The 21,981-nt window shown below is 41.1% G+C and overlaps 1 protein-coding gene across 4 annotated transcripts; it reads left to right on the top strand.

Annotated features, from left to right (window-relative positions):
• The first annotated feature begins 264 nt into the window (after nucleotides 1–264).
• LOC147151542 (UDP-N-acetylglucosamine--peptide N-acetylglucosaminyltransferase 110 kDa subunit) lies at nucleotides 265–21,729 on the top strand. Of its 4 annotated transcripts, XM_086057447.1 has the most exons (24): nucleotides 265–512; nucleotides 4,887–4,973; nucleotides 10,840–10,990; nucleotides 12,051–12,294; nucleotides 12,417–12,485; nucleotides 14,336–14,426; nucleotides 15,745–15,861; nucleotides 15,955–16,034; nucleotides 16,211–16,406; nucleotides 16,517–16,657; nucleotides 16,743–16,843; nucleotides 16,976–17,129; nucleotides 17,331–17,432; nucleotides 17,553–17,732; nucleotides 17,954–18,112; nucleotides 18,273–18,362; nucleotides 18,574–18,699; nucleotides 18,831–19,001; nucleotides 19,098–19,214; nucleotides 19,400–19,570; nucleotides 20,511–20,663; nucleotides 20,761–21,013; nucleotides 21,110–21,233; nucleotides 21,340–21,729. In XM_086057447.1, exons 2-24 carry the CDS (start codon nucleotides 4,962–4,964, stop codon nucleotides 21,518–21,520), a joined length of 3,183 nt encoding a protein of 1,060 aa, XP_085913573.1. In that variant the 5' UTR covers nucleotides 265–512; nucleotides 4,887–4,961; the 3' UTR covers nucleotides 21,521–21,729. The 4 variants fall into 4 exon arrangements, with proteins under 4 accessions (XP_085913573.1, XP_085913600.1, XP_085913591.1 ...); XM_086057474.1 differs by lacking the exons at nucleotides 265–512; nucleotides 14,336–14,426 and having other exon boundaries at nucleotides 4,955–4,973; XM_086057465.1 differs by lacking the exons at nucleotides 265–512; nucleotides 4,887–4,973; nucleotides 14,336–14,426 and adding an exon at nucleotides 5,419–10,086.
• The last annotated feature ends 252 nt before the right edge of the window (nucleotides 21,730–21,981 follow it).

Raw genomic sequence — 21,981 nt, 5'->3', positions numbered from 1 at the left:
AACTGTGCGAGAGGAACACGTGAATCACTATGTGAGAGGCACATAAAAGCCTGTTGATGTATGCTTCAGTTGCTATAACCGATCATAGTAAATGACATACCGGTAATTAACTTAGTTATAAAACACCAAAGATAGAAAAACAGCTCTGGGTCACTTAATATCATAAAGCTTATCTTTTCAAAGAAGTTCTAATCCTTTATTGTGACATAGTGTGCTGTTATATAACTTGAGCCTGCATCAATAAGACAGAAGGGAATAGTTCTCACACCCACATGAAGACCGTCATTGATCACTTCTGACATAAGAACTGTCAACCCGTACAGAGATTGGTTGCCATTAACGCGGCTCAAACACACCCTCTTCCTCGCAAACGGCATAAGATGGGCACAATTGGCTTTTGGATGACACAGTGGTGTATTGTAGTCACAGCCCAATAAGAGGCTGATTTCTACTCTCTGGTGGTGACCTTCTTTCCGGACAAAAAGTTCCCCTCACCATGACTGACTCACAAGGTAGGGCCTGTTACGCAACCTGTGGGAGGAGAGGGGCACCACGAGGGGAGTGGGGTCAGTGATGGATGATCCATTTTTCTGGATAAAAGGTTTCACAACGTTTTTTTCTCATACAACACTAGTCCTATTTGCTCAGGGCTGGCCGTGGTTCAATTACTGTACGCTGTAACTGTCAGGCCACTTGAATGATGCAGAAAAGCCAATAGCGATTGATACTTTTGGTAGAATAGGGGCGAGCTCAACAGGGAAACACATTTTTACTCCTAGTACGTTATGAATACAGCATGTTCCCCGAACTTACTGTTTACAGTAAATGTACAGTAAGTATTAGCCCAAAACATGACATTGCATCCATCCATCCATTTTCTGAACCGCTTCATCCTCACAAGCGGCACGAACGTGCTGGAGCCTATTCCAGCTGACTTTATCTCCATCTGACATCATGATATGATTGCTCTAAACATGCATCAGTGATAGGATTCCCAACCAAGGATGCATGAGATGAGATTTAATATTATATGGTCGGTGTTTGATGACGACTGCACATAACCACACAATACAAAATTAATGCCATTAGACAGACTTTGCGCTTTTCTACATTTTGCATTTTTTCACAGTGATTAACATTGTATATTGTCACAATCAAGCAAGGACATTATAGTATGCATGGTAAGTCAAAATGATACATATTCTGTCCAAATTCAGAGTTCATGAATTGTTAATTGTTAAATTAGTAACTTTTGGAGGGGAATTGTACATAGCAAACTACTTTTCTAAGAAGGGGTTAAAAAACAGCAACAAATTTGCCATGTTCTTTGATATTTAAAACATCTGTTTCATATACAGTATTGGACAATTTTGAGGAAACAATTAATGTAATCATGAGCATTCAAACAACTATATGCTATACAAACATTTAGAACACTGGTTATGTGTCTACTATTCAGAATAGGTGACTTATTTTGTTATTGTTACTTTTTTCCAAAATGTGAAAAGTAATTTAAAAAAAAGAAATTTCTTTACTTTATTGCTTAAAACACCATGGTAATTTCCCCCTGTGTCTTTTTCATTTCTTGCTGCAAAATACACTGTCACCAATTTAAAAAAAAAAAAAAAAACATACACAAACAATTCAAAAAAAGATTTAGCTAATTATGTGCTGCTCTAAACATAATATGGTTTGTAGTGACAAATGCAAAACAAAACGGTATTGGGGCTACAGATAAAAGATCATCCGAAACAGAGACTTCACAATAAGCACATGAAGTCGACATGAAATGAACTGCCACAATGTGCTTCATAAAGCAAGTCGATGCTTGTGCGACTAAATAAGGCTGACTAACAGAGCTGCAAGCTCATGAAACAGCAGAAGCAACCAATACTCTAAAGTTGTGATTCTTCTTGTGTGTTGAACACTGTACAACGTACCCCCACAATGTCATACAAGAGCCCCTCCAATACTCCAGATAGCCTGGGGGAGTCTACTTTAATCCCTCCCTACCCCAGACATACCGTCTCTGGGATTGTACGCCATCTGATGCTCCCTCGGGTGGATTTAAATGAGATCTGGCAAAGCGGGGATAAGTAGACTTTTCTACCTGTAGAGAATTATTTTACATGGGAGATAGAACCTTTACCCCGTCAGGGGAGGCCACAGTTTTCATTGAAAACCTGCGGTGTACTTTGTCATAAGTAAACATGTCTGTGGTTAGGATATAACAATTTTCCAAAACAGGGAGTGTGTCGGTGACGCACTGCTTTCCAAGAGCCGGAAGTCGCAAACAGGCCAAGTCAGACATTTGCACTGTCAAATCTGGAGGAAAGAGTGAATGGGGCAGGGTTGGAGAGTCATGTCAATCAGTTGGTGTAACTGATAGCAGAGGCTAACAGCTGCTGTCACCATGGGTGTCACTGGGTCCTCCACAGCACCACAACTATCCTCCAAAATAGAAGACGGAGAAAAGAAAAGGGTCAGGAAGTCACGATGGATGACAAGTGATGGAATGTTGAGATTTTAGGAAATCAGCAGACAGGCCTCGACACCTTGGAACTGAGATCTGACCTGTTCTGCTCTCGGTGATGGACACAGTTAAAACGGTCATTGGCGCATTGATGTACTTTAGTCATCCCAGAAAGGATATTTGACGGTAACATTGAACTAACCACACGGTTAAAGTGGAAATCAATCCAAACATATTTTTTTCAAGAATATGTTCCGAGCAGGCCCACTAGTTGAAAGATGGCTTTCTGATTAATATTGCGGTTGTGGAATATGAATTAAGCAGCAAAATCCACCCGTTTTTAGCCATCTCGGGGGGGCGTCCATTTTGTCACTTCTGTCAACTGAAAATGACATCACAACTACTCAGGGCTCAGGTAACGACCAATCACGGCTCAGCTTCAGAAAACGGGGTCAGCCGTGATTGGTCGTTACCTGAGCCCTGAGTAGTTGTATGTCATTTTCAAGCAACAAAAGTGACAAAATGGCCGCCCCCAGAGATGGCTAAAAACGGGTGGATTAACTCTTATTGCACGAATGCAATATTTATCGGAATGCCTTGTTTCAACTTGTGGGCTTGCATAGAACATATTCTTGAAAAAAAATATGTTTGGGTTGACTTCCCCTTAACCGTCAAACTGATCTGGAGTCAGAGCTCCTCATGTCACTCACTAGGTCACGGCCTCACCACAACGCAACGTAAACTAAAAAGGAATCTGTTTCTTTTACAACACATACTGGGAAAGCGCCATGAATTTCAACACATATCTATGTATTTTTTTTGCCAAACTTCAAAGAGTCAAGCTGTTTACAGGGGTGCATAGTTTGTACACGACTTCTAAGGACAAAATGTGCGGCTATAAAACATCAGTCCGCAGCTGACAAATGTTTTAAATAAAGGCCTGGAAAATGATTCAAACCGCTAGAAATGATTAACGTGTCTGGGAGTCATTTAATATGACTGCCTTTTTTCACATTTTGTAAGTATTCGCGGGTCTTGAGAATTATTTGATCAAAGCCCAAAATAAGTCTGAACTCTAAACAAACAAGCACAATGAACTGCATGTTGCCGTGCTGCATGTATTGCAATGTAGAAGAAACCAAGCTACTAAACAAGGCTCTTTCTTTGAGCAGTTTAGATTTTATTATATGAGCACTTGATGAAATAGTAATGTAGTGGTTCACATAGTTGCTGAGACAAAATGGAGTGCACCACTATGCGAAGTGCTGATGATTTAGTCTCAATTGTACAACACAGAGTTTAGCATACTTCACTCAATACTCCAGCATTGAAACAAATGTTTAGAACGGCCTCCAGCCGGGCTGCCCTTCTGCCGTCCGCTATCCGCCATTTTGTCCGATAACCGCCTATAGGCCGGTCCGCCTATCATATGAAACGGGGTTTCGTTAGCGTTTCCCACTACCAACTTCGGCAATTTTAGTTAGAAGTCCATCCTGACATTTAATGCACTCTTCACAAATGCCCTTTCACAGATTGCCAACAAGCCCTTTCTCCCTAATTCAACTGGGAATGGCTCCAGGCCCTGAACAATTTGTATGTGAAACAGCTGGAGGTGTTTTTGAGCAAATTTTAATATCCATCCATTTGGGGTGTGGATTTCTCCAATAAACAATATGATCATTACGTATCTCGATACATGGGGTGTGATATGTACGATTCAAGGACAGTTCATTTTACAGTGGAACGGTTCGATTCAATTTGGTACGGCTCAGTTCGAGAGGGTATGATGCAATGAGTTTCTTGTTGTCATTTATAGTATGAACAACTTTGTAAGCGCTGCAAATGTGGCATTTCCTTCAAATGCAAGAGGTCAAGAAATCAAACTATTAACTCTGGATAATGCACAGCTGTGAACTGAAAGTCATTCCAGGTCATAAAGCATCATCCACATCACAAAGATGTGCAAAGTTGTTGTCTGGGCAAGAGGTGCATACTTTGAAGAATCTAAATTATAAAACATTCTGTTTTATTAACGCTTTTTTACCAAATAGATCCATCAATACTTCTTCACAACGTGGATGACTTAAAGCGGAAGTCAACCCAAACATATTTTTTTTAAGGATATGTTCCCAGCAGGCCCACGAGTTGAAACACGGCCTCCTGATTAATTTTGCGTTTGTGGAATATAAGTTAAGCAGCAAAATGCACAAGTTTTTAGCCATCTCTTTGGGCGGCCATTTTGTCTTCTGTCGACTGAAAATGACATCACAACTGCTCACAACGACCAATCACAGCTCAGATTCAGAAAACAGGTCAGCCGCGATTGGCCGCGAGGTCTTAGAGCTGATTTAAATGATAAGCTAATCAGCAAGCTCTGAAGATGCTTGATAACGATCATGATCTCTTGAAACAGGTGCGTTGTAGCTGGGATAGATGGAAAACACCTTTGCCCTTGAGGACCGAGTTTGGACACTCCTGTCTTAGAGGAATGCTATTTCAGGTATGTTGTAGTATGTCATGTATGTATGGACAACACATCTGACAATAAAGTTGAACTTGAACTAAATGTTCTTTGTTAGAGTGGCTTGTTACTGCAAAATTAGTGAGGGACTAATTATTTGTGGGCGGCACGGTGATCGACTGGTTAGCACGTCCACCTCACAGTTCAGAGGTCGTGGGTGCCGGCTCCGGCCTCCCTGTGTGGAGTTTGCATGTTCTCTCCGTGCCTGCATGGGTTTTCTCCGGGTACTCCGGTTTCCCACATTCCAAAAACATGCATGGTAAGTTGATTGGACTCTCTAAATTGCCCTTAGGTGTGATTGTGAGGGTGGATGTTTTGTCTCTGTGTGCCCTGCAATTGGCTGGCAACCAATTCAGGGTGTCCCCTGCCTACTGCCTGAAGACAGCTGGGATAGGCTCCAGCACGCCCCGCGACCCTGGTGAGGATAAGCGGTATCGATGATGGATGGATGGATGGATTCTGACAAAAGGTGATTCAATACATACCTTGATACAAGGCGTGCAGTACAATTCAATGACAGTACATTTTAAATTGGAACAATTGGTTCGATTCGATGCACTCACATGTTTTAAATTGAAACCAATTGTCTGATTCAAACTGGTTTTTCTTCCACCCCAACCATGCAAGCATTTTCTGTACCACTTCTCCAATAGTGTTGCATGTGATTTGGAGCCTATCCGAGTTGACTTGGGGGGGGAGATGGACTGGACTGGTTGCCAAGGGTTACCACAGGCAAATCTAAGGTAGAAAAGCAATCATGGAGATCTGACTTAAAAGCCTCTTTGGAAATCAAGATCATTTATTGAACAGACCCAAGTTTTGAGACATGAGTATGCACACGGTGTAATATATCTTAACAAATGAACTCCCTCAACCGTCAAATCAACTGTATTCACATATCAATGGATGCAGTCTTAAATAATGTGGGTCATCATTCTGTATTGGATCTTATCCAGTGTGTTGAAATTAAGGCCACCCATTGAGAAGCAGCAATTAAGTTGGGGACATTTTCAGTCAATGCTATGAATTATTGGCATTTTAATAACAACCGGTTTAAACTGACCAGTGAGCTACTGAACCTCTTGCTCTCTCGTGCGTCCAAAAATAGCCCGTGTGAAAGAAAGCGGGGTTTGTTGCGGAGAGCTGTCACCGACCCTTTAGATGTGCGAGAGAAGATGTGTTCACCCCCTGAATGCCAGGCTGGGGCTTGCACAAAAATAAAGCACGTCAGATGGAATCGACACATACACTGCAACTGCATGACATCATCGGGTGACCGTGAAAGCAGTGTGAAGGGTGAGAGCAAAGGAAAGAAACGTGTGGAAAAAGTACACAAACCCCAAAGCCCGTTTGAGCACACACAGCCAATCCAACGGGGCAATGATGTCAGCTATTTTCCCACTGGGGAACAATATGGTAAATTGGGGTGCAGAAAGCAGAAACCCCCCTTTTCAAAATATACAAGGAAGAATGCTATGTTAATGACTGCATGTGGAGTCCAAAAAAAAATGATGAAGTGAAACAAGGATCAAAACAATATCAGCATGTTGGTGACCTAATACATGAGTATACTAAATTAGTGATATTCGGCTTTCAGGTGAACTATAAACTTTTAGGCCGACGTGTGAACTTCATTTAAATTGTAAAGGTTTGAATGCACGTCTAACCGTTGCATTTTTTTTTCAACTTGCTCTCTAACAAGGAGCTGAATGGCAAAATTCACAACAGGTTTTTAATCCATGATGTCTACTTCTGTGCCTTTCTGTGACTCTTCCAAGTCTCTGTTGCAACCTGCTGATGACACTCCGATAAGGCCTGCCTGTGTGAAGCCTTGCAATGGCAAGGTATTGTTGATTAGTTGTTCAGTTTCATTTTGGTTTCATGGTGTCAAAATGCAGGATGAAAACTGTTTACATAACAGTTCTTGTTTAACCTGTTATTGGTCCAGTCATAGAGCAAACACCTGTTGTGACTTTTGCCATTTAGATCCCTTGTTAGAGAACAGCAAGTTACGCAAAATGTTCTGAAACATTGAACACTTTGTGTAAAGCCAAAAGTTAAAAGAAGGTCAGATTGAGTTCGCCTGTAGTGCATATTAGGTTCATGCTGAAATTTCACCCAAAGACCACCCTGAAACGTTTTGTGAGGGTAGTTTAGTTTGGGAATTTTCATTATAGTTTTTACTTTGTTTGACTTTTTGCTTTTTAAAATTTTTAGAGCAAGTTTGTACATTTTAATTAGTTTATATTAGTTGTAGTATTAAATATTGTGTATCAATACCAAAATAAATACATGTAAAAATGAACCCAGAAAGCTCATGTATGATATTAATTGACAAAACCAAAGGACATTTTTACTATAATTAGAGAGAGTTTCAGTTAGTTTTATAAACGTAAGATGCCGTTTGAGTTATTTTTTGTTTTTAAAAGCATTTTCGTTTTGATTTATTACATTAACGAAACGGTTTTTTTCAATTTTTGTTTTATCGTTAGTTTTCGTTAACTATAATAGCCTTGGTAGCCGTGCATGAAATTGCTTTCAGATGTGTAAACTATCCTCAAGATCATGTAAACATACATTGAGGCAATACTCTACAGAGGGTCCTCGGTTTACCACAGTCGCGACATACATAGGAGATTACTGTCTTCACAGGATGGGACGCTCACTTATAACTATTTTGTTTTGTATTTATGGTTTCATGTTAATATTTACTGTAATTGGGACATTTGTGAGGTCATGAACGGTGCACAATGAAGTAGTTTGTGCGGTGGGTGATTTCGTAATTTCATGACTCAAGCGGTAGGCCTACACCGGCACTCTCACTTTTCGCCATACTTACTGTTTCATTTGATCGCTTTATGTTTATGATCTAAAGGTCTTTACTTCCGACTTGCAATAACGAAAACCGAGGACCCCACAGTCCACACACCAATACGGTCTTCACAGGTCCCCGGAACTGTTTACTTCCAATTACTTTACAGAGAATGCCCCCTGTTGACCATTCTGTTGTACTTCATTTGAATAAAACCGAGGCAAGAACCAATTCCAGTATTTATAGCTTTTATTCAATCATTTCACGAATAACAACACAAAAAAACAACACAGTATGTATGGAGGACCAAAACTGCCAAAATCAAAAATAAATAAAAATGAAAATAAAACCAAATATTGAAAAAATAATTGAAATAAATAAAATATAAAAGGATATTTAACCTGTATTTGTATATTTATTTTTGTATTTATTTCCACATTTGCTTTGCTATTTATTTTTTATTGTTAAACATTTTGGACCACCTTCTCATTCGAATAACATTTACTTCTGTGCTGCAGGACCGACACTGCCAAACTCAAAAATAAATAAAGTGAAAATAAAAAATATAATTGAAAAAAATAAATGAAAAAATATATATGGAAATAAGAAGAACAATAAATATGTAATATAAAATCAAAAGTAAAAACAAATACAATAATAACAAAAAATAAAAAAATAAATATAAAAATAAATGTGGAAATAAATGCACATTTAGATTTAGTCCTCAATAAGTATGTACAAGACATACTGGAATAAAGGTCTTTCACAGCCCACATTAAGAACTTCTGCATTGGGCTGTGACTGAAGAATAGCTAGAAAGAAAATTGACAACACAATATCAAAAGAAATACTAGTAAAAAAGTGGCACATGTTCATACAGACGTATTTATATTTACAACAATAAAGAAGTTCTTGTACGTATTTTATTTTACACTTGCTTGTTCCTTTTGCAGGTTCACACTTTAGCGCAGTTATACTCGTGGGTCAGGAATCAAAAAAGCGTGTCGTGGAGTCCTTTTGGGTGGGTCGCGGACAGGTAGGGAAAAAATATAGCGGCACCTTGGTTTATAACGGTACCAACATACGATTCACTAGTTTTTATTAAATGTTCATGTTTTTTTTTTTTATACAAACGCTTACTGTAATTGTAACTGACTACTGTGTTCGTGTGTATGTTTAAAATACTATGTACATATTTTCAAAGACAACCTTTTAACAATTCCTTTTAGCTTTATTGTTCGTGACTTATATAAAAGTGGGTGGCAACGTAAAAATGTGGTAATTCGTAGTTGAACGACTCTAATATTAATAAATGAACCACAATACAATAGTACCCACAGAATGATTCAGGTCAATTTGACATTTTCAATCACAATACAGTAATATGTTTTGTGTGCGTGTACGTGTGTAAGTGTGAATGGGTGCGTGTTTGCGTGTTGCGTGTGAGCGTGTTCGTGCGCGTGCATGTTTGTTTTGTCTTACTAAAAAACCTGGACCAACTATGCCTATGCACGTTAATGTAACACTTATAGCATTGTGTAGTATAGGTGTATGTGTATAAATTATGAATTTTACATGGATTATGGTTAGTGGGCAATTGATAGTTGCCATCTGAGTATCTGCGCAGATCTTATTTTAGATTGTCACGTGATCACCTCGCGCATCGGTTTCACAGGCACTGTGGCTGTCCTTATCATCACTGCGCTAATGTATACTTCCGCGCGTAATAGTTCGCATTGGTATTTTGCTATTTTTTTGTTCAGAAAGACAAACTGTGTGGTTAATCAACAAATGAATTAAAATTGTACATATCAATATTAAATTTTATATTAATACAATATTATTGGATGCTTTACACGCTATTTGCATCGAATCGACAAGGTGTGGAACTACTTTCTGTCCAAAATTTGGTTACACCCACTTCGCCATTTTCTACTCGTTGAGTCACGAAGCTATAGCTAGCTTTAGCTTGAAAAAATACAATTAATGTAACTCAGAATTCTTATCGTGTATCGACTTGAATTGGCTAACTATTTTTCAACCAGGTGCTGGCTACAACTTTGACGTAGTAGCGCGTGACGTGACGAAAATTAAAGGTAACGGTTCGCCGTTTGGCTAGCAACGTGCTTGCTGCTCGTTGTTGGACAAAGACGACAGCCCGGTCGCACGTTTTTCTTCTTAAAACTGTTAACTTGGCTGCTGACACATTGACGTCCACCGTGCAAGAGTCGAATACCGAGGAGATGACGACCTCCGTGGGGAACGTGGCTGACAGCACAGGTTGGTTTTCTTTTAAAAGATAAAATGGCGTAAGAAATGGGGGGGAAACGAGGAACGGGTCGTCATTTTGATCGTTGATGTGACTGAGTTGGTACAACGTCAAGATTTTGTTCTGCATCATGTATCGTAGTGTTCTTTTACCGACAAGCCCGTATTATCAGATTCAGCACTGATTATGTAATATACATTTGTGTTATGGTCAAGCGTGCTATGGTTGATGTGAATTTGTCTTTTATTTACTTTTCTGCGCTTTAATGTAAAAGCAATACTTGAGCATTTGTGCTAAGCCTCTCTGTAAATGAATGATGCCATGCTGTCCCACTCCCAAATTTGTTTTTTCACCCCATGCATGTATTTTGTCAGTTCTAAGTAAAGCCGATACATGTATTAACGGCAGCAAGCACGTTTTAAGTAAAGTCATTATCGAGCTGTCTTTTTGCAGTGCTTTTATGTGGAAGCAGTTATTCATGCATGGAAAAATTCCCCTCTCCACAGACTGACGAGTTCAGTTTCCTCACTTGTATGTTACTGTAACCCCCAAGGACAACCACCGCCTTTTTATTATTGAATTTAAAAAAAAAATCACCATCTTGTTTTCTGTTGAGTTTTTTTGTTATCAACACTTATGATTTATTTTTCATTTGTCTGCCATTTTCCATCCATCACATCTAATGTCTTGTTTTCCCCCTCCCCCCCGCTCCTTGGGCTGTGTTGGTGCTCCAGAACCGACAAAACGTATTCTTTCCTTCCAAGGGTTGGCTGAGCTGGCACATCGGGAATATCAGTCAGGGGACTTTGAGGCAGCAGAGCGCCATTGCATGCAGCTGTGGCGCCAGGAGCCTGATAACACAGGCGTGCTGCTGCTGCTGTCCTCCATTCACTTCCAATGCCGAAGGCTCGACAGGTGAGGTGGGCTCGTCAAGGGTCCAATGCAACACGGTTGCGGTGGAGGTGCTCCTAGTCACGATTTCCTCTGTCACCAAAGAACCATATTCTGGGTTTTGCTTGATCATGAATTAAATACGGTCTCCCAGCAGTTGATACGGTGGCTAAGATCTTTCTTTATAGGTTTCATAATGAAATGATTGTCTTACATGTAGCAGGGTGACTTTTTTTTTTTTTACTTGCATGATGTTAGTTTGACTTAAATGAGATCAGTGTACTGGCATCGATCTTCAGTTTAATCTGTTGTCAAATTATTAGATTTATTAATGCAAGGAAGTTCCAATAGGAAGGAGGTGAACTTGTGAGTCCTAATCAGATTAACTTTGGATCAAATGATGGTGGTTTTGCTGGTGAAAGTTTTGAAATCAAAGTGTTTTAATTCTGCACATTTTCCCCAAAAGTCGAAATCGACATATCGTGATTCTCACTGTATTTGCTCATTATTCTGACTGTTGTTTAAAAAATTACAAAAAAAATAAAATACAAGATGAAATACAGTACATTATATATGGAGTCCCAAAACCCCGATACAGTGTTGTATTTTTTCTGTTGTGTCAGTAGGTGTGCGATGCTCAATTGCTTGGTGTGGGGTGAAGAATTCCAAACTCGAATTTGTTTTCAAGATGGTCCACTTCGGTCTGTTTCGGCCATGCTGCTTTGCGTGCAGTTGGCCAAATAAGACTGGACAGGGATGGCGCGACACCAGGGCTCGGGGGTGCTATAGCCCCATCATAAATTTGTGTTGTCTCAGATAAACGCCTCCAGCCTTTTATTTGATATTCTAAAATATATTTCGAAATTATTTTCTCAGTCTTATTGGTCAGGCCTCCTTTAGCCCCTGGAGAGAAAAAAAATCCTGGAGCAGTATGCAGATGAGTAAATAAGCATACAAGGCCATATGAGGGAATGGATAGATGTATCCTCTAGATTTCACATACTGCTATTGTCCCTTCTCACTATATGCAGCTTGTGCCAGAAATTCACTTGCTGACCCATCTGTCCCGTTTCTAACCCAATAGGTCAGCTCATTTCAGTACGCTGGCCATTAAACAGAACCCGATGCTGGCCGAGGCATACTCCAACCTGGGGAACGTGTACAAGGAGCGAGGACAACTTCAGGAGGCCATTGAACATTACCGCCATGCTTTGCAACTCAAGCCAGACTTCATCGACGGATACATCAACTTGGCTGCAGCTCTGGTCGCTGCGGGGGACATGGAAGGAGCGGTGCAGGCTTACGTGTCTGCATTACAGTATAACCCTGTAAGTGTAATGTAATGCTGCGCGTTGAATTGGGGTCAAGTCATCGGTAGCAAGAGCAAACGAAAGTGAGCTCAAAAACAGTTGTTTGCAAAATATTGAGAAGATTTGTTGCTCTTTCCCAGGATCTTTACTGTGTGCGCAGTGACTTGGGCAACTTGCTTAAAGCGCTTGGTCGCTTGGAAGAGGCTAAGGTATGTCATCCTGGTCTGGCGTTTGAAATGATGTGCTGCTTTGATTGGTTTTTCTGTGTGTTGATTTTAGCGTCACCTACTAAAGCCATCCTTACTCCACTGACATGTTTTCATTTTCTTTTCTTTTTTTTTTTCTTTCTTTTTTTTTAGCAATAGAGACCCTCATCTTTTGCCCCATATAGTATTTCAGAAAACTGCCTTTTTCCTCTCACAGTAGAAGTGTGCATTGCATACTGGTACTTGTTTTTTAAAACAAAAAAAGTTTTTGGAGTTTTGGACCATAAATAGTCTAAAGCCCATGTGAGTAAACATAAATTAATAAATATTTCTAGTTATTTCTATGATAAAACATTTTCTATAGAAATTTTTTTTTTTAAATGTAGGTTATTTTAGTTTTCCCAGTATTGTAGACTTTTTTTTCCCCCTTCAACCCCATATATTACCATTTTTTCCTAATTCCTTTTGGTTTACCTTGACCTTTTACAAGAGGTCACCCCTCACCTTTAAGGAAGAAAGACTATTAAAGTCAAATATTTGACATATTATAATTTTTCCATGCATTTGATAGTTGACTGTGGGGGGAAAATGCTGGCTCGGTCTGTGAAGAATGTATGAACTGATAAGTAACTAGTATATATTTGCAGTGCTAAAGATAAGATGGTTTGTAACCTAGCCACTGTACTCCAGTATTATCTCCAGCTAATGGACATTATACTTGTTTCCTCCCCACCTCCCATTCACACTTAACAACTTTTAGGCCCCTATTTGCCACTTCAGTTCTTTTCTGCTTCTATTTGCCAAGTCAAATCTTTTCCGATTTACATGGGGCTCCCTGGGCCGGGTCAAATCTGGAGGTGTGCAGTTGTCTCAGTGGTTACAGGCCCTCTTATTTTATGCTAGATGGGGTGGTTCAAGGAGTGGGGATGGAGTATCAGGGAGTGTCAAGCTCCTCTGCTCTGTCGCTCCACCCCCCGCGCGCTTGCTAAGGATTGGTGGAGTGTGCGCGCCTAGAGCTGTCTTCCTGACCTTTCACCCATCTCCCCCAAATTGCCGTACAGCTTTTCAACAGTGGTTTTTAATGCGCCCATTCTTGTGTGTCTAACTATGCCATGTTCTCTATAATGCCATTGAATAGCCAGCCATATAGTTGTAAAAGTTCAAACTCGGGTACCTTTCAGTGGTGCCTTCCATCGGTGTCAGGCAGACAGCTCGCAATCTGTACTCCACCACCTGCGTCAGATGCGGTTCGAAAAGGATAGGCGTGCGCAGCAGCAGCGATGACTTCTTCATTTCAGAGCTGTGGAGGCTTCTAGATCCAAATAAACCACAGTCTTTTCTCCCTATCCCCATTGGCCAGGATTCAAGAGAGAAGGCCAGGACAAAGCATTTTAAACAGTAAAATATTTCCTGAAAATGCTTAAAGGCAGAAAATCAATGATGAATTCTTCTTCCATTTTGCTTGAGATATGTAATTTCCCCAAAGCAAGGGGATCAGTTCATTATATTTAAGATCAAGCCAGTAACTGCCCTCCTGTAGTGGCAACTAAATTGGATTCATTCAACTGATAGAACTTGAACCTACAAACACACAAAGCCTTTCTTCCCCCCTCCCCAAAAGCATTTTTTGGGTTTTCTTTGAAGCTCAACATTTTTTTTTTTGCATGAATGAATAAATATAGTTGGTTATGTTTGTGTTTTGGAAGAACCTGATACATTTCCATATTGAAAGACAAATGCATTGTATATCAAATTTACTAACAATGTTGTTTCTGATTTGTCTCTTTTGGGTTTTCCTCAACTGAAATTGTTGTATAGAAGGTTTCAGGTGGGTGACACTATTTCCTGCGTAGGTGCCCGGCGGAAAGGAACACTAGGGGCAGCCTCAGTCTTCTCTTCTTCCAGCCAGCCGCGGCCACCACTCTGACAAAGTCCAAAAATATGGTAACGGGTTTGTAACAGCCAGAAAAAGAAAAACCACCTCACTTGACGCTTGAGCTCCTCTCTTGTGGCATCTCTTGACGAGCAAATGAAAAAAAGTAGCAAAAGAAATGACAGTAAGCATTTTTAAGATATGCTTATACTAATTACTGAGTTCTACATTAAGTATAAAGAAACATGGATTTGGAAGCCGTAATGGTGAAAAACAAGTAAGAACGCTCTAACTCTTACATAACTCTTGATTATTTTTCCAGTTTTCTTTTATTTTTTCCTTCTTTATTGAGTTGCAGCGCTCTGATGATGCAGATATTACGCTGTGAGTCTACAGTAGCGCAGGGGCTGCGCAGCGATGCCCTCCAGGCCACTAAAAAGGCTCAGCGCGCCAGCATGCGACCCCTTCCCCAATCCTTATGGCCTCTTGGTTGCAGACCTCTCCACCCTTAAAACCAGCCTCGCTCCCAAATGCCCAGATTCTCTCAGATTTTTGGTCATGTGCAAATTTGCCCTTTACGGTCCCTACCGACTTCAAAATGTCCCAGGTCATTTGCATCCGGCTCCTGTTGCTATGCTAATATTTCCTCAACTGCAATTATTCAAAGAGATGGTGGGTGTGAGTGTTTGCCAGTCTGGTGTGGCGGGCTCTCTGCCAGAGGGTGTCGGTCTGTGGCCGTTGCACCAGGCCATTGAGCAAGCGAAGCAGCAAAGCGATGGCCTCTGCCAGGAGCGAGGCTGCGCACGCGTGGCGCATTGTGGTGGTGGCGGCAAATCAAACACCCCGCGCGCCTGCGTGATTTTTGTCGCGCACGCATTTCAGGGACCATCACCTGCACAATCAGTTCACCATCGCAGGTTGTGCGTTGTCGTGCCTTCAGAGGACGTGTTGCTTGAATACACACAGATGTTTTTCAGCTGAATGCTAGAGTGTAGCAATTTTGGTTGTTCCTACTCAAAAGAGCGGTTTCAAGGGCACTGTAAGGGAAATATTAATTTTGCCACTGAGCTTATAAAATTGTGGCCATAACTGCACGATGAGGGCTGATGTGTAGGTGTTGGTTGGATCTGCGCAGCGTAGGAAAAAGCATTGCAGCTTAGCGCAGCAGACTTTTGCGCATGCGAGCCCATGCTGTAGACTCACTTTTTGTTTTCCCGGAGATAAGTCACTAATTTTGCTTTCTCTGCCCCTTTTTTTTTCTTGCTTTTATTCTCAACCTTTTTTTTTGAATTATTTTACAATCCCTTGTCCTCCCCTCTCCGAACTATACTTTCCCTTTTCCATCTATTCTCTTCCTTTCCTGTTGCTTTTTCCATTGGGGAACTCAAGGCTTGCTACCTGAAAGCCATTGAGACTCAGCCCAACTTCGCAGTGGCTTGGAGCAACCTGGGCTGTGTATTCAATGCCCAGGGGGAGATATGGTTGGCCATACACCATTTTGAAAAGGTATGTGGCTTATTTTCAAACACCTCCTAAGAAATGTGTCAATAATGTGTTGATAATCCCATATATACGTGTACTTGTGTGTCAATTGTTAAGGCAGTGACACTGGACCCAAATTTCCTTGATGCCTACATCAATTTAGGAAATGTTTTAAAGGAAGCCCGAATCTTTGACAGGTCAGTCATTTCAGTCCTGACAATTTTGTATGTATTCCTTATCTAGCCCATATAAGGTAACAAAATTTGTTGTCAAATAATTACAATAAATGTACTTTTGAAGACACATAACACAGTTGCACACAATTTAGTGTTGTTGATGAAATACAAGTCTGAAGCATATGTTGTGTTTCCAGAGCTGTGGCAGGATATTTGAGAGCCCTGAGTCTTAGTCCCAACCACGCAGTTGTTCACGGCAACCTCGCCTGTGTCTACTATGAACAAGGACTCATTGACCTGGCTATCGACACATACCGCCGAGCTATTGAGCTGCAGCCTCACTTTCCAGATGCCTACTGCAATTTGGCAAATGCACTGAAGGAGAAAGGCAATGTAAGGCAACCGCAGGCACGGCTTGGCGTAATTGACCAGAAGTGTGAAAGATCTGTGATATCATTCGACACGTCAATGAATAAATGCAAACTGTGCCAATGTCTTTCCAGGTGTCTGAGGCAGAAGAGTGCTACAACACAGCTTTGCGTTTGTGCCCGACGCATGCAGACTCCCTTAACAACTTGGCAAATATCAAACGGGAGCAGGGCAACATTGAGGAGGCAGTTCAGCTTTATAGGAAAGCGCTGGAGGTACATCTTGACGATTTGATAAGGGTTAGCCAGTGGGTAAAATGTCTGTTGAAGAGGATCATCAAAATGGCTTCAATGTTTCCAGGTGTTCCCAGAGTTTGCTGCAGCTCATTCCAACCTGGCCAGTGTCCTGCAACAGCAGGGGAAACTCCAAGAGGCCCTCATGCACTACAAGGAAGCCATCAGGTTTGTATTCATGCACTAATGTCAGATGACAGACACCACAGATCACACGTTAGATGTAAACAATAATTATGCTGTTCACGGATCACACTGAGGGTTCACAGAAGGTGCTAACACTTTATCCGTGATTTACAGAATTAGCCCCACTTTTGCGGACGCCTACTCAAACATGGGCAACACGCTGAAGGAAATGCAAGATGTGCAAGGAGCGCTCCAGTGCTACACCCGAGCCATCCAGATCAATCCTGCTTTCGCTGACGCTCACAGCAATTTGGCTTCAATACACAAAGTATGCATTGTTAGACTTTAGTTTTGACTGTTGCACCAATTACCTTTTGATATGTTATGTCTAGCGGTGTTATGAGTAGTTATAGCTATAGGATTACCCTTTCCGCTATGACAGGAATTGAAAGGGACAAAATGTTTGCGCAATAATGCGCTAGTTGAGTAATATTCAGAATAAGAATGTATGAATCTGTTGTTCTGTTAGGATTCTGGAAACATCCCAGAGGCCATTGCATCTTACCGCACTGCCTTGAAACTCAAACCTGATTTCCCTGATGCTTACTGTAACCTGGCACATTGCTTGCAGGTTGGTGTTTGTTTTTTTGTTTTTTTTTTTGTCATCGTCTTTCCAAATATTCAGTGATTGAGATTGTGTTACTATATGACATTGTTGTTGCAAGTTATGGTATTTCTCCCAATTTTTTAGATTGTGTGCGATTGGACGGATTATAGTGAGCGGATGAAAAAACTAGTGAGCATTGTTGCTGACCAGCTGGAAAAGAACCGCTTACCATCTGTGCACCCTCATCACAGTATGTTGTACCCACTCTCTCACGGCTTCCGCAAGGCCATTGCTGAACGCCATGGAAACCTCTGCCTGGACAAGGTACGTTCTCTCTTCAAAGCAAGTAACATTTGAGTTGTTTATTCGATGGTGGGGCTTGGTGGAAATGACTACCATAGATTGACTTGCAGATAAGAGGGTATACTGAATAGAACCATTGTTTGATATTGTTTTAGCAAAGTGCATTATGCAACTTCCAAGTGTCGCTTCTAAAAAGAACCCCTCTGACTCATGCCATTTTTACACGTTTCCTTATTGAACAGATCAATGCATTGCACAAACCAGCCTACGAGCATCCAAAAGACTTGACCGCCAGCGGTGGACGTCTGCGTGTTGGTTATGTCAGCTCAGATTTTGGTAACCACCCGACTTCCCACTTGATGCAGTCCATTCCTGGGATGCACAATCCGGAGAAATTTGAGGTGAGTCACCTTCACTGTTAACACTAATTTTGATAGTTGAAGCTGCAAATGTTTTCTCATTGGATTTTCCCCAAAGAAGCATTGGTAGGGTTTGGGTAGAAATATTTGATCATTAAGTAATGAATATAATCATTACTTAACATTTCCCTTTCACCCCAAGGTGTTTTGCTACGCGCTGAGCCCTGATGACAGTACGAACTTCAGAGTGAAAGTGGTGGCAGAGGCTCATAATTTCACAGACCTATCACAGGTGACTTATTGCATTTCTTAAAGGCCATTGCTAATTAACTAATTCACTGCCAGATATTTTCAGACCCTCTTTTGCCCTAACGTTTGAAAAAATATACGAGTTGCTGGGATTGAATGGCTGGACTGTGAAAAGACAAATATGTCAATGAATGAGCTAATCAATAAAATAAAATTTAAAAAGCTTTTTACTGATACTAGTATCTCTATTGTAGATTCCTTGTAATGGCAAAGCAGCCGATCGCATTCATCAGGATGGGGTCCACATTCTGGTCAACATGAATGGTTATACCAAAGGGGCCAGAAATGAGCTGTTTGCTCTCCGCCCTGCTCCTATTCAGGTAATCTTGACATGTTGATGCTTATTTATTTCAAGCTTCATCTTGGCATTGTCTCAAAGAGTGACTCTTGTTTTACTTTGTGTTTAAAAGAAGAAAAAAAAAAAAAGCATTTGTTTTCTCCCCCGTATTAGGCTATGTGGCTAGGTTACCCTGGAACCAGCGGCGCTCCCTTCATGGACTACATCATCACCGACAAGGAGACATCGCCTGGGGAAGTAGTTGAGCAATATTCTGAGAAGGTTGCCTACATGCCTCATACCTTTTTCATTGGAGATCATGCCAACATGTTTCCTCATCTCAAGGTTTGTACTGCCAACATGTGCTGTCACTTTTTCTTTTCTTTAGGGTTTTTTTTTTTTTTTTTAACAAGATTGTGCCAATATGTTTTGTACCCACAGAAAAAGGCAGTGATTGATTTCAAATCAAACGGACACATCTTTGACAACCGCATCGTTCTCAATGGCATTGATCTGAAGGCCTTCTTGGACAGTCTGCCAGATGTCAAAGTGATAAAGGTAGATAACATTTTTGAAGGTGGCGGAAAAGTAATATAAGTATTTGTCTTAAATAACACAGTTGAAAGTGGAGCACTAGTCCAGTGGTAACAGTTATTCCCGACAGCTGAATAAGGGAGGACTTTTGTTTGTGAAGATTTGATGAACATTCAACTCAAACTTTGGTTGGCTGTTCTGTTGGCCAGATGAAATGTGACAACAATCAGGAACCTGTAACAGACACAAATGGAGCGTTGTCTATGCCTGTGATCCCCATGAACACGGCTGCTGAAGCAATCATTAATATGATCAACCAAGGCCAAATACAGGTCACCATCAACAACTTCACCGTCAGCAATGGCCTTGCCACCACACAGGTATGCATTACAGTAAGATAATCATTTTCCACATTTTTTATCATTTGAGTGGTAGCTCTGCACCTAACTAGAAATATGTTAAGTTTGTTTGATGGTTCAGGGACAAAAAAATAGTACTTTCTGAAAATTTCCCAATAAACCCATTAAGGACGGGAGCGCATAATCGCGTTTCTACCACTAGACCCGGGAACGCTGTTGCGCCTTTCTGCCTTAAAAGCCGGGAGAGCGGTTATGTTTGTGCCTTCTTTTAATCCAATTCTCCGTCTCTTAGCCAATTTAATGCATCAGAATGTACACGTGAGAGTGTCGCGAGACGCAGAGGATGTCGTGGAATTTTTTCGAGCCATGGGCTAATGGCGGACGCCGTCGATTGCCGGTAGCTCTGAAATAAGTAATGGCAGTGATATATAGACGACGCGCCTGTGGACTTTGAACCAGTCGAACGTGGTATGATATGGTTTGTAGACAATGACGATATTGACGTCATTGTAACAGAATAGAGGATGGTAATTTACCACTCGATTTTATTTTTATTTTTTTTAATTAAATAGTGCTTCTCTTACACTGGCACATTATTTTTACATCTTTGATTGAAACGGTAAATAATGATAAACTGCCTGTGTGCAAGCCACATGTCTAAGCTCTAATTCTTTTGGAATTATGTTTCTGTCTGCTACTGGGGCTGAGATATTAATTATTTTAAGTGTTGAATTTCTGGGAAAACGTCAAGATTTTCAAGGGTAATTCCAAAGGCGGTTTTGGGGAGCTGTTGAGCCAGGCACTTTAGGCCTTAATGGGTTAACCAGCAGCTTACCATTGGTTATAATGAATGTATACATTTATTGCTACTTTCTCTGCCTTAATGTGGAGGAACCCTACATGCTTTGGGATAGACTGCTCTAATAGTTCTTAGACATAATTATTTTCACCCCCTTTTCAGATCAACAATAAAGCTGCCACGGGGGAGGAGGTGCCGCGCACAATTGTAGTGACAACCCGCTCGCAGTATGGTCTTCCAGAGGACTCCATTGTTTACTGCAACTTCAACCAACTCTACAAGATTGATCCCCCAACCCTTCAAATGTGGGCCAATGTACGTAAGCTGCCCCTACTCTGCACTACACATTGATAGCAAATGTTGTTCCTTTTATTCTCTTTTTGACATGTTTTGCAACTCCTCTTTCCTACAGATCCTAAAACGGGTGCAGAACAGTGTCTTGTGGCTCCTTCGGTTCCCCGCGGTGGGTGAGCCCAACATCCAGCAGTACGCTCAGAACATGGGCCTCCCCGCTTCTCGCATCATCTTCTCACCAGTGGCCCCCAAAGAAGAACATGTTAGGAGGGGTCAGCTAGCTGACGTGTGCTTAGACACGCCGCTGTGCAACGGTCACACCACAGGCATGGATGTTCTGTGGGCTGGAACACCCATGGTCACTATGCCAGGTGAGGTTTCAGTTTCTTCAAAACAAAACACACACACACACACACACTATTTCTCTTTGTAAGCATATCAATTGACTAATTGTCATCTTTTTAAAGGTGAAACGCTTGCCTCACGAGTGGCTGCTTCACAACTCAGCTGCCTTGGCTGTCCGGAACTCATCGCCCATAGTCGACAGGACTATGAGGACATAGCAGTCAAACTGGGATCTGACATGGAATAGTAAGAAAAAAGTTATACTAGCTTGTAAAACCTTTTTTTTTTTTTTTTCTTTTTAGAATGTTTGTCGAACTTGGGACTGATTGATCCTTTATTTTTCCTCTCGCAGCCTGAAGATGATTAGGGCGCGTGTTTGGAAGCAGCGCATCTGTAGTCCTCTCTTCAACACCAAGCAGTACACGATGGACCTGGAGAGGCTCTACTTGCAAATGTGGGAGCACCACAGCAAGGGCAGCAAGCCGGAACACATGTTTCAAGTCCACACAGTAGAAACTGGTGACAGTGCCTGAACTGGAAGCCCTCCCACAACTTATTCACAAAATACTGCAGTGTTTCCTCCCCACCATCTTTATTCCAAACCATCATGAGCATCCTAGTTTGAATGGTTTACTCGCAGCCCTCTTCTGTGAATGATTGTGTTGCACATTCTCTTCTAAGTGGGGCTCAAAGTGTCAAGAACGCAGACACATTTACCCCCCGCCACCCCCCTCACCCACAATCACCTTTTGTATTATGTGATTGTGATTGAGACTACAGTAAAGGAACGCATGAGACAATTACGCGAACACATTTAACTACTTGGATCAGTAGTAGTTCTCTTCTGTTTGCGTGGATGTACAGGACTAATTGAAGCTTGTGGTGCAAATATCTGACCCTTATAGTTCTATTTATAAAAGGATCAATGATGTTTTTTTTTGTATGAGAATGTCACACCATTGAAATTCTAAGTCTTACACAAGTTCTTTCACCT

The sequence above is a fragment of the Filicampus tigris genome, chromosome 2 (genome assembly GCF_054856515.1).
Source record: "Filicampus tigris isolate MCC_2025a chromosome 2, RoL_Ftig_1.0, whole genome shotgun sequence".
In the NCBI taxonomy this organism is placed as follows: Eukaryota; Metazoa; Chordata; class Actinopteri; order Syngnathiformes; family Syngnathidae; genus Filicampus; species Filicampus tigris.
This window is presented reverse-complemented; position numbering and strand designations above follow the sequence as displayed.